Below are 11,790 nucleotides of genomic sequence, written 5' to 3'. Positions count from 1 at the left end.
GCTTCATTGTGGAATGCAGCCAGCACTTCGGAGACAGAGGCTGGTGCCCCCAGCTGCTGTGTGGGTGTCAAGAATGGGATGACAGACTCCACCCTGGTCTACTTCCATCTTCTTCAGCCCACAGATGAGCGGACTCAAAGAACAGGCCAAATGGCAGCCGGCAGAGCTGGAGGCCAGGCTGTCATGTGACCTACTCCCTGAGACTTGTGCATTAGCCCCAGTTCTTTGGAATGCCCTGCTACCTGGGAGTCCCCTGGTGACAGGAGGCGGGAGGGCTCTTTCTCTGGTCCCTTTGGATCTAGCACACTGTAACAAGTGTTTGGAGGAGTTGTAAACCGCCCTGTGGGGGCAGCCCCTCAGGCATCTGTTTCCTGGCTCCCACCTTCTGTGCTCACGCCCCAGGGCACACAGTGGTGGCTACAGAAAGTTTAGCCTAGAAGCATGAGGGGCAGGGAACTGGCGGACAAAGGGGAGCAATTCAGGAGCAAAGTGTGAGGCCGTGAGGGTGAAGCTGGGCTGTAGGTTGGCAATGAATAGCTGTGTCAGGAAGGACAGACCCTTAGGGTCCATTTGGGTGGTGGTTTGTTTTGCTTTTATACACAGGGCACTCGGGATGCATGTGCCTCCTGCTAGAGAATGGAGCTGACCCTCTCTAGGGACACTGTCCTAGCCATAGGAACTGTGCTGTACCCTCAAATCTGAATTCCTAGACCCCACCCTGTTATAGGCTGGGCTGTCCACCAGGAGGCTACCTTGGCAGGGGCCAGGTTACACTTGCATGTGTCCCACATCCAGACTGGCCACATACATGACCTGACTGCACATCACACTCCCACATACATGAGGAAGAAGGTGTGCTCAGCAACTGTAGCTCAGCCCTTTCTTGAACTCTTTCCTCTTCCAGGAGCTGCTGGCAGGGAAAGGAACTGTCTTCCAGAGCAGAAGGGTGAAAAACAGGGCTTCTTAGTCCAGAGTGTCCCTTCTTTAGGTCCTCGACTAATTAAAGTTTGGGTCTGGTTCTTCCTAAGCCTCCTCCAGAGGAAGAAGCACCCGTTTAGAGAAATTTGCCAAGCATGAGCTTCTCTCAGGGGCCATCTGGGCCTTTGGGGGGAATGATTTTGCCTGGCTTCATAAATGCTTCTACCTGGGGAGATAAAGATGGCCCCCAAAGCCAGGTGCCAACAGATGGATGCCGAGAGCCTGCAGCCACCCAGTCTCCGAGTCCGGCCAGCTGCAGGTGCGCAGCTTACCACTCTGCTCTGTTACAACTCCACGAGCCGCACTCCTGGGGTGGGCCTTACCCTTGCCTACCCTCCACACTAGGTCCTGGGCTCTTCCCATCACTCAGTTCCCCTCTGGGCACAGGCTTGGGGCTGCTCTTGTCTCCAGGGTTGTGTCTCCATGGCAGCCTTGGTACTGAGGAAGAGCAGCAGCAGGTGAATAAGTCAGCTGCCGTTGGAAGGGACAGAGGCTGGACCTGGACCCAGCTGGTCTTGGTGACAGGTGGGAGCAGGGGAGCAGGTCTTACTGAGCAGTGGATTGCAGGAAGAGGAACTGGGCAGAGCCTGCACTGGGGAGGAGTGGAAGGCAAGGGAGCTGAGCAACAGTGTCACTTTGTAGGCAGTGCACGCAGTGTTCGACCCTCACGCGTCGGCCAACAGCAGTGTCTCCCTGGGAACCAACCCACCAGGATGGACTTGGGCTCAGTGTTCTTTGGGTGCAGCTTGGAAGGAAAAAGGCATTTCCTGGGGTGTGGAGAGAGCAAGCAGAAGGGAGACCACCATGCCTCTGGGGATATTTATACCATCACTCTCCCCCTCCACCGGGCTATACCAGCCTCTTCCCAGGTGGACTCCGAGTGGGACCTGAGCTTTCATGTCATGAGCTACATGTTCTTTCTTGACACAGTCTCCTCTACCACATGGGCCTGGAACGCCAGCTCCATCACTGAGAGGGGTAGGATATGTTATCTCTTGAGAGAGACAAGCCCCGGAAGCTGCAGGCTTCTGAGGGCAGGTGGAAGAGGGAGCCAATCCGCAAGGTCTCCCTGGCCTTTGGGGGCGCACCGGATGGCCTCCAGTTAAAGAAGAGCCTTGACGCAGAGTTGAGTTTTCCTCGTGGAAATAAATGCACTTGACAGCACCTCGTGGCAGGGAGGTGATTGCAGATTCGTCTCTGTCCACCGTCTCTCACCAGAAACACTAGGGCCTGTGGGGCAGTGACTGGGCTTTCCTGGGAGCACTGACACCTGGCGAGTTTGTGCATGTGTGTTGGGTAGCTGCCCCTTCAGTTGCCTTTGAGGGTGAGCCTCTAAGTCTGGCACTCTTAGCCCAGACACTGTAGCTGAGAGAAGAGAATGAAGTGACAGGGACCAGTTACTGTGGAGCAGCTCCCAGAACTGGAGCTGTGACTCTGGAGGACAACTGTGAAGAGCCTCGAGGGACTGGAGGTGGACGACTTGGAGGGAGGCGCGGACACTGCCTCTCTGTTCATTCAGCTGCCCTAAGACTGGGATGGGATGATGGGGGTGCACGCTGATCCTGGAGACCAGCGCCCCTAACATCCCACTCAGTCTCACCCCCCAGGCTCTTTGAGCGCAGTGTTGCTGAAAGGGTTGAAACTCAGGCTACAGTCGCTGTGGTCAACTCCACAAGACCATCGTGCTGCACTCAGACCTGTGGGTCTGGGACCGGTCAGTTCACCATAGCCTACAGGGAGAAGAGCCACGGCCGGAGCCCAGCCCATTCTTGTGCCATCACAAGGGGAGGCTTCCACCCCAGTTTTGCCAGCCCCACCAGGGTTCTGCTAGAGAAATTCTTGCTCCTGCTACCAAAAGGATAATATTCCCCAAGAGGCATCTAAAGATGGGGGTTGGGGAGGGGTTCTGTGGTGCCCACCTGAAATTCCTACCTCACACTTCCTGGATAGTGAGTCTGGGTATCCAGAGTGAATTCCAGGGCAGCGAGACTGCGTGCTGGGGATGCACACTAACATTGCAGATTGGACAAGGTCAGGTTTATCTCAGGACCCGAATCCTAACACTTAAAACTTTAAGCCCTCAAGCTAGGCCGTGGTGGCACATGCCTTTAATCCCAGCGCTGGGGAGGCAGAGGCAAGTGGATCTCTGTGAGTTCAAAGCCAGCTTGGTCTGCAGAGCAAGTCCATGACAGGCTGCAAAGCTACAGAAAAATCCTGTCTGGAAAAACAAAAACCCTTTAGCCCTCAACCTACCAACTGCTGATTCCTGGGAGCTGGGTTTCTAAACCAAGAGCTGGTTGGTGCTGAGCTTAGAGGAAGGCTAGGTGGAGCTGGATCCACAGAGCCATCAGGGTCTGTCTGGTCAGAGCAGTGGGGCCTAAATTACAACCTCCATTCAGCCCATTCTGAACCACTGGATGGAGCCAGCTGCTCTGTGCAAGGGCTCAGCCTTGGACAAAACACTTCTCCCATCCAGTTCCACAAACACACAAAGCCAAAGCTCAGGGCCCACCCACAGCACGTGTCTCCGTGTCCCTTCCTACTCTGTTTCCAGCACCTGGAACTCATCGCCCTATGAGGCAAGACTGAGATCTTTGTCTCTTTTCCTTTTCCTTCTTTTATGTGTGAGTGTTCTGTCTGTATGCCGCACACCAGAAGAGGGCTTCAGATCCCATTACAGGTGGTGAGCCACAATGTGTTCGTTGGGAACTGAACTCAGGACCTCCGAAAGAGGGGCTCTTAATCGCTGAGCCATCTCTCCAGCCTCACTGTGTCTCTTCTACAAGCCCTAATTAGGGTTGGGGTGCAGGCTGTGTGCTTTAGTGGTGCCTGTGACAAAAGTCAGCACACTCCATTATGTGCAATGGGGACCTCCATGTCCTTGCTGCTCCTTAAATACTGGGGACAGATAGAGACCAGTGACCCGAAACCCTGTTCTGCCGAATTAACTTGCCCCAACCTGAAGCCTTAGAATTTATCACTGTATTGTGTGTGGAGTGGAACCTGTTGGGAGGTGACTTTTTGACCCCTAAGCAAAATTTAAATGCTGGGCACTTGGTCCCGTGCAGTTGTAGGCAAGGAAACAAATACAAGGCCCAGAGTGGAGCACTGGTCAGGCTGCCCTGACTTCGAGGCCTCAGGGAGCCCTTCGTGTGGTTGTGCATAGACAAACTAGGCACACAAACACAAGCGATGCTTGTCTCCCATCAGTCAACTTCAACTCGTGGGAGCTGGCTGATGACCTAGGTATGTACAACTAGCACCTTATATGGGCACATGTTAGGCAACACTGAATCCCTAGCTTCAGTTAGGGACTTTAATTTCTAATGGTTAAGCTAAGCACCCTGCACCCCACTAGGAAAAGCCTCCCACACCCTGTAAAGTCCCAGAGGCTTTTTACCCCGGGTTTGGGGCTTCATATTATAAATCCAACGTGCATCACAGCATATGAAATGGTTTCAGCCTTTTAAGAAATTTATTATTGTTCAGACTGTATCTCATGTAGTTCAAGGGGTGTTCAAACTCCAGGGCTCCTGCTTCTCTCCTCCTTCAACTTTCCAAGGGCTGGGATTGAAGGCTCATGTCACGTGACTAGCAATCTGTGCGGTTTAGTAACAGAGAACGTTTCCCTACAATTTTGAGTCTTTGACTGCAACGCTCAAACATCCGAAGCATAACCCCCAGGTGTCCTCAGGTCACACTGCCGATGTCTTTAGATGCCCTTTGATCCTTTAATAGACCGGATCGAGGGCCCTACTTGAGGACGTGCAGTTGGGAAGCGCGGGTGCTGGGATAAGAGGCCCTGCCGCCTCGCTCACGTGTGTCAGGTCTGTGGACTCGCGGTCCAGCACACTGCCACTATGATTGCCAGGCGCCAAGACGCACACTCGGCCTGAGGCTCGCCTCGGGGCGCGGCACAGTAGGCCTGCGCAGATTTTGCGGAAACCCTTACGGAAATGCTTAGAGACCAGCGCATAAACGATGGGGTTGACACACGAGTTGGCGTAAGAAACTAGGTGTGAAAGGATACGCAGCGCATAAGTAGCGCGCGTGAGCGGGAAACGACCAAACCACACGCAGAGGATAAGCGCGTGATGGGGCATCCAACATAAGCAAAAGAGCACGGCGACAATGACGATCATGCGTGTCACCTTGCGTTTGGCGCGCTGGGAACCTGAGCCTGCCGCCACTGGGTCGACTGTGCGCCAGAGGTAGCGCAGGGTGCGCGCATAGGTCAGACTGAGAACCAGCACCGGCAACAGGTAGCTGAAGACGAAGGTGCAGAGGTCCATGGCGCGGCGTCGAGGCGCGCTCCATGCTGGGTGGCACACGGTCAGGTTGGCCAGCTGCGACTGACGGTAGTAGCTCAGGTAGGGCCCGGAGAAGAGCAGCGCTAGCCCCCAGATGAGCCCGATGGCCGCCAGCGCGTTTCGAGGTGTGCGCAGCTCGCGGGAATGCAGCGGGTAGCGGATAGCCAGATACCTGCGGAACAGTGAGGAGCAAGGATGTGTTGGGTAAGCGAGAGGATTCACTGCTAGGCCACCGCCAACCCCACCCTCGCTCTGGAGGAAGGCATTTAACAAAAAGGTTATATGGCCTATGCCTGGAGGGCAGACCCAGTGTCTCTGATACTAATTTGATCCTAGAATTAGGACAGTACCTGGGAGCAAACCAGGCGGGGGTCTAGACGGTTCTTCGGCTGTCTCTGGCAATGTGCCACCGGTTTACTCCATTTGAAAAGACACCCCAAAACCACCAAAGACGAAAAGTTGGAGAGTTTGCCTGGACTCTTAGGGCAGTGATTATTATCCTCTAGTGATAACCTGGGAAGGCAATCCCTAGTGCCTGAGGCTCTGCCAGACAACCTGGAGAGGACTTGGGTTAAGGAACAGCAAGGAAATTCCTGGAGAAAGCGGGAGTTCTGTGCATCCCACCAGTCGACTTGAAACTCACACCTGCACCTGGTGGAAATGGGAGGAGAGTGGGGATCACCGCACTTCTTGGGGAGGTCCAAGTGGTGTGGAAAAGGGAGGGAAATATCAGAATCGGATCATTTCCTCCCCAGGACCTGTTCCTAGTGTCTTTTCCAGCCAAGATCCCTCCAGAGCATTCTAGAAGTTTTTTTCTCTGCTCTTTAACTAGAGCAGAAGCATCAAACCGCTGGCTTCTCTGGCCAGGAGCCTTGACCTGGAGGGCGCTTGAGAGACAGCTAGGAGCCCCCACTCACATTGTCTTGGGCTTCAGCATGGATCCTTCCCAAACACAGCCCAGTCCCAAGCCTAAGGCGCCAGACAACAGGTCCACGTTCTGAGTTTGGTGCCAAGAACCAGATGCTTCCCTGCAGCTCTCAATTTACCATCTGGCTACCCGAGCAAGTTCCTTAGACAGTAGCTCTGAGGATGGTAGCGTTTCATAGAGACATTAAGCTCAAGCACTAATAATGTGAAGACTCCAGGGAGCTGATTTCTCCAGCCTTTGAGGTCAGAAGACCAACTTAATAGAGGGACAGTCTTAGTCACTGACTTTAAATCCTTTTTCTCCTCCGCTCCCGCTTGGATATCACTGCCTCAAGCCACTGTGATTTCCGTCTTCTCGCCCACGCTTCGCATCGCTCCTGGATCCCTAATTGCGGCTCCAGCCCAAGCTCGTATCAGGGTACCCAGTTCTCAGAGACAACGGAATGCTCGCTCACCTGTCCAGAGAGACGGCGGCTAGTGTAAAACTGCTGGCGTGCATGGTGAGGAAGATGAGGAAATGAACGGCCTTGCAGAGCAGCGAGCCGAACACCCAGCCGTCCAGGGTGTAGATGGTGGCCTGGAAAGGCACGCAGCACAGGATGAAGCACAGGTCGGCCACGCCCAGGTTGAGGATGAATAGGTTGGTGGTGCTGACTGCCTGGCCGCCGCGCAACAGCACGGCTAAAACCAGCGCATTGCCCACGGTGCCCACGAAGAAGATGAGCGCGAAAAGCAGGGGCACCAGGACCGCCTCCGGCTGCCAGCCGCTGCTGCCGGCTTCCTGGCTGGTGTCCTCGGTCCCCGGGCTGCCCGAGCCATTCATGGTGTCACCGAAGCGGACGCTGCGCTGGCTCCCGCAGCCGTCCTGGTCCTAGTGAGCGCGCAGCTCCCTCGCTGCAGCGCCCCAGTGAGACTCTGCTCCAGCTCCAGGAGCGAGAGCAGGGGTGCGCAGGGAACGGGAGGAGGAGCGAGCACCCAGAGTGCAGGACGGTCCCCCGCTGCGCCCTGCCGCCAGGAGAGGTGCTGTCGGCACTCCAGTCCTGGGATTCGCCCGGCTTTAGACCCAGTCCGCACGGAGCGGTGGAGGGACCAGGGTGCGGGCGGGACGTGGGGTGCCCTTTAGAGATCCACCCCACTACCGGGAATAAGGGGGCTGACACCGGGTCCAGGAGCCGTCGTTGGTCGCCCTGCCTCCCAACACACACACACACACACACACACACACGACAGACAAAGTGGACCGGCCAGTCATACACTCCATGCCTCTTTCCAATTCTGACTCACCTCACCCTGTCGCACAGGAACTCCAAAGAGTAAAACCCTGAGGAGGAGGAAAGGAGGATTTTTGTTGCTGTTTGTTTTGAAACCGGGTGCCTCTGTGGAGCCCCAGTTGGCCTTGAACCCACAACCCTTCTGCCTCAGTCTCCACTGGAATTACAGCCATGCCCCAACATGCCTGTGGCCAGAATGGGTATTTTCATCTCGCTCCCTTTTTTCCATCCACGAAATGTTTTCCCTCTGAACAGGCACTACTGTTGAAGGAACATTAGCCCACTGGAGCCTTGCCCTTCTCCCCCATCCCTCTACCTTGCTAAAATCCTTTAGATCACATCCCTAAAGCTGGCCCCCAAGCTGTTCCCTCATTTAACCACTTCCTCCTCCCTAGGCAGACCACCAAAGTCCAGCTATCAAAAGTCCCCTTTGGCTCACCTAATTCACATGCCCAATTAAAATTAAATACCTCATCCTAATTTGGGATTTCCCCTTTGTACTTTTATAAATTGACATTTTCCTATGGGCCACATCTGTGTCCTCTCTATCCAGAGGCAGTCCTTTGTCTCTCTGGGACAAATACCTCTGTCCCCTTCCCCTCCTTCCCTGTCCCTGTCCCCTATCTCCTTGACTGTCACATCCTCACCCATTCTAACACAGACCTCCCTTTCTTCTCCTCTTGAAAATGACACCAGCAATTACATTTGCTACTGAATCAGAAAGCAGTCATTTCAACACCCCACCCCCGTTTAATAAAGACTCTCTCTGTGAAAACAGGTGTTTGGGTGTGGTTTGTGCCTAATCCCGGGTCCAGGAGAGCGCCCTGATATGCAGAGGTCTCCTTCAGCTGCCAGCCTATGAACTTCACCTCAGTTATGGGATGGAATGGGCCTGGAAACGCTGCCTTCAAAGAAGCATGAGGTAAGACTACTAGGAGAAGGGTTGGAACGGTGGCCCAGCCTTTCAGAGCACTTGCTGCTCTTGCAGAATACCAGGTTTGGTCCCCAGCACCCACATGCCAACACCCAAGACTTCCGGTAACTCCAGTACCAGGAGGTCTATACCCTCTTTTGCTCCATAGACTCCTGAACAAATACGGCGCACATACACTCACTCACGCAGGCATGAACACCCCACTCCCACACACAAACCAAACACAGGGAGGTGTGAAACTGGAAGCCAGTTTATTAGTGGATCAAGTCTTGTTACCATTCAGATCTTAACCAGGAACATTCTTTTCCTAGAGCCGGGCTTGTTGAATCAGGCTTGAAATGTAAGCACTCGAGAGGCTGAAGTTGGAGGATTGTAAGTTCAAGGCCAGCTGGGCTGCAGAGTGAGTTCTAGGCCAGCCTGAGCCACTCAGTGAAACCCTGACTTAAGGTTTGGGGATGTGCCAGGTATGGTGATGTACAGCTTTTATCCCAGCACTCAGGAGGCAGAGGCAGGAGAGTCTCTGTCAATTCAAGGCCAGCCTGGGCTACATAGTGAGTTCCAGGGCAGCCAAGACCACAAAGAGAAAGAAAGAAAGAAAGAAAGAAAGAAAGAAAGAAAGAAAGAAAGAAAGAAAGAAAGAAAGGTGACATTATTTATCGGTGTGTGTGTGTGTCCTGGGCATTGAATCCAGGGTCCCATGTGTTCTGGGCAATCACTCTACCACCAAGTCATATCCCTACAGCAGAAAAATTATTTAGCCAGATGTGGTAGGACACATAGGCACATCTATGGTCCCAGCTACTTAGGAGTCAGAGGCAGAAAGACCATTTGAGTTCAGTAACTCAACACCAGGCTGGACAACACAACGAGATTCTGTCAAAACAAAAACAAAACCGAAATATAACTAGTGCCTGGAGAGATGGCTCAGCGGTTACGAGCGCTGACTGCTCTTCCAGGTTCAGTTCCCAGCACCCGCGTGGCAGCTCAGTCTGTAACTCCATTTCCGGGAGATCAGACATCCTCACGCAGACATACATGCATGCAAAACACCAATGTACATAAAACAAAACGACGCGTGTCGTGGAGCAGTCCTTTTGTACACTGTGAAGATGTGTTGATCTCACTGTTAATAAAAAGCTGATTGACCGATGGCTAGGCAGGATTTTCAGGGCAGAGAGACTCTGGGGGAGAAAGAAAAGGTGGAGTCATTGAGTCACCAGAGTCGTGAGCCAGATGTGGAAAGAGCAACATGGAGAGTTTATACATGAAGAAAACCAGACTCAGGGCAGCACATAGATTAGTGGGAATGGGTTAATTTAAGTTACAAGAGCTAGTTAAAAACAACTCTAAGCTATTGGCTGAGCATTTATAATTAATAATAAGTCTCTATATGGTTATTTGAGAGTGGCTGCTGGGACACAGAGAAACTCCACTTACCATGCACACCAGACATTTGAATATAGTGGAGGTGAGGAAACAGCCCACTACTGGGGAGAATACATAAAGACAGAACAGGAAAACCTTCTGCCGTAAGGTAGGCGTGTGGTTGTGTCCCTAAGTCGCGGTTGGTGTGGCTGAGTTGAATGAACAAGGAAAGTGGCCATTGTTGAGGGCGAGACTTCCTTTAAACTTCTTGTGAGGGTGGAGAGATGACTCCACAATTCAGAGCACTTGCTGCTCTTGCAGAGGACCTGGGTTCGATTCCCACCCACAGGGTGGCTCATAACCATCTGGAACTTCAGCTCCAGGGAACCTAATAGCCTCTTCTGACTTCTGAGGGTGCTGCACACACAGGGTGCACAGACACACAAACAAACTCTCATACTCATTAAAAATCTGAAAAAAAAATAAAATTTGTAGTTTTGTTGGGGGGGGACGGGGAGAGTCTCTTCTATGTAGTCCTGGATGTTCTGGAACTCACTCTGTAGATCAGGTTGGCCTCGGACTCACAGAGATCCTCCTGCCTCTGCCTCATCCTCCCAAATGCTGGGATTAAAGGCGTGCACCACTGCCGCCCAGCCTGGCCTGTTATTTTTTATTTATTTATTTATTTTGGTTTTTCGAGACAGGGTTTCTCTGTGGTTTTGGTTGTGGTTTCAGCCTGTCCTGGAACTAGCTCTTGTAGACCAGGCTGGTCCTAGCTCCTGTAGACCAGGCTGGTCTCGAACTCACAGAGATCCACCTGCCTCTGCCTCCCAAGTGCTGGGATTAAAGGCGTGCACCACTGCCGCCCAGCCTGGCCTGTTATTTTTAATTGCATGTATGTGCCTGTTTATCTGTATGTACACCTGCATGTGGTGCTTGTGGAGGCTAGAGGAGGGCTCAGGACTCTTTGAATGGAATTGTAGATTGTTGAGAGCCAATGGAGAGGGGGCTGGGACAGAACCGGGTCCTCTGCAAGCACAATAAGTATTTTTAAAGGCTAAGCCTCTTTCCTGCCTGTTTACCATCACACGTTTCACTCCCCCCCCCCCCCCCACTGCATGAATCTGAGACAGAGTCTCCTGTAACCAGGCTGGCCAAAGACCTGGAACATTCCATCTTCCTGCCTCTCCCTCTGACATGCTAGGATTTCAGGCCTGGTTTATGTGGTGTTGAGGCTTGGACCCAAGACTTCATACATGCCAGAGGAACACTCTAACTGAGCAGTGTCCCTGGCCCTGTCTTTCTCCACTGTGAGGGTGGTGGCATTTAGTCTAGTAAAACGAGGAGGCTGTGAAAGACTTTGACTACAATGCTAACATACTTGCACTTTCTTCCCTAGCAGCTTTACTTTTTTTAAAAAAATATTTACTTATTTATTATGTATACAATATTCTGTCTGTATGCCTAAAGGCCAGAAGAGGGCACCAGACCTCATTATAGATGGTTGTGAGCCACCATGTGGTTGCTGGGAATTGAACTTAGGACCTTTGGAAGAGCAGGCAGTGCTCTTACCCTCTGAGCCATCTCTCCAGCCCCTTCTTAGCAGCTTTAACCACGGTTCACACGCTAAACCATGCACTCATCTAAAGTATTTGTTTTTTGGTTTATCTCTGGAGCTGGGTGACAATCATCATATCCACCCATGCATGTTATTGAAACAGTCTGATACACTAAAAGATGTGGTGATCTTTTGTTTGTGCTCTAACAAATAAAGCTTGCCTGAAGATCGGAGGGCAGAGCTAGCCACTAGTTAGCCACTGAGGCGAGGCAGTGGTGGCACACACTTTTAATCCCAGCACTCAGAAGGAAGAAGCAGGAAGATCAGGAGCTCAAGGCCACCTTTGAGATTGAACTGAAAGAGAAACAGAGCCAGGCAATGGAGGTGGCTCATGCCTTTAATCCCAGCACTAGGGAGGTGGAGACAGGAATATAAAGTGGGTGGAGA

The 11,790-nt window shown here is 52.6% G+C and overlaps 1 protein-coding gene across 1 annotated transcript; it reads right to left on the bottom strand.

The window, feature by feature from the left end:
* Positions 1–4,468: 4,468 nt before the first annotated feature.
* Positions 4,469–7,094, bottom strand: Galr2 (galanin receptor 2). Its single transcript, XM_057776264.1, has 2 exons — positions 6,671–7,094; positions 4,469–5,460 (listed from the first exon to the last, which is right to left on the bottom strand). The coding sequence occupies exons 1-2, from the start codon at positions 7,036–7,038 to the stop codon at positions 4,710–4,712; spliced, it is 1,119 nt and encodes a 372-aa protein (XP_057632247.1). The 5' UTR covers positions 7,039–7,094; the 3' UTR covers positions 4,469–4,709.
* Between the last annotated feature and the right edge of the window lie 4,696 nt (positions 7,095–11,790).

The sequence above is a fragment of the Chionomys nivalis genome, chromosome 7 (genome assembly GCF_950005125.1).
Source record: "Chionomys nivalis chromosome 7, mChiNiv1.1, whole genome shotgun sequence".
NCBI lineage: Eukaryota > Metazoa > Chordata > Mammalia > Rodentia > Cricetidae > Chionomys > Chionomys nivalis.
Note: the sequence above shows the minus strand (reverse complement) of the source record. Positions and strands in the feature narration are given on the sequence as shown.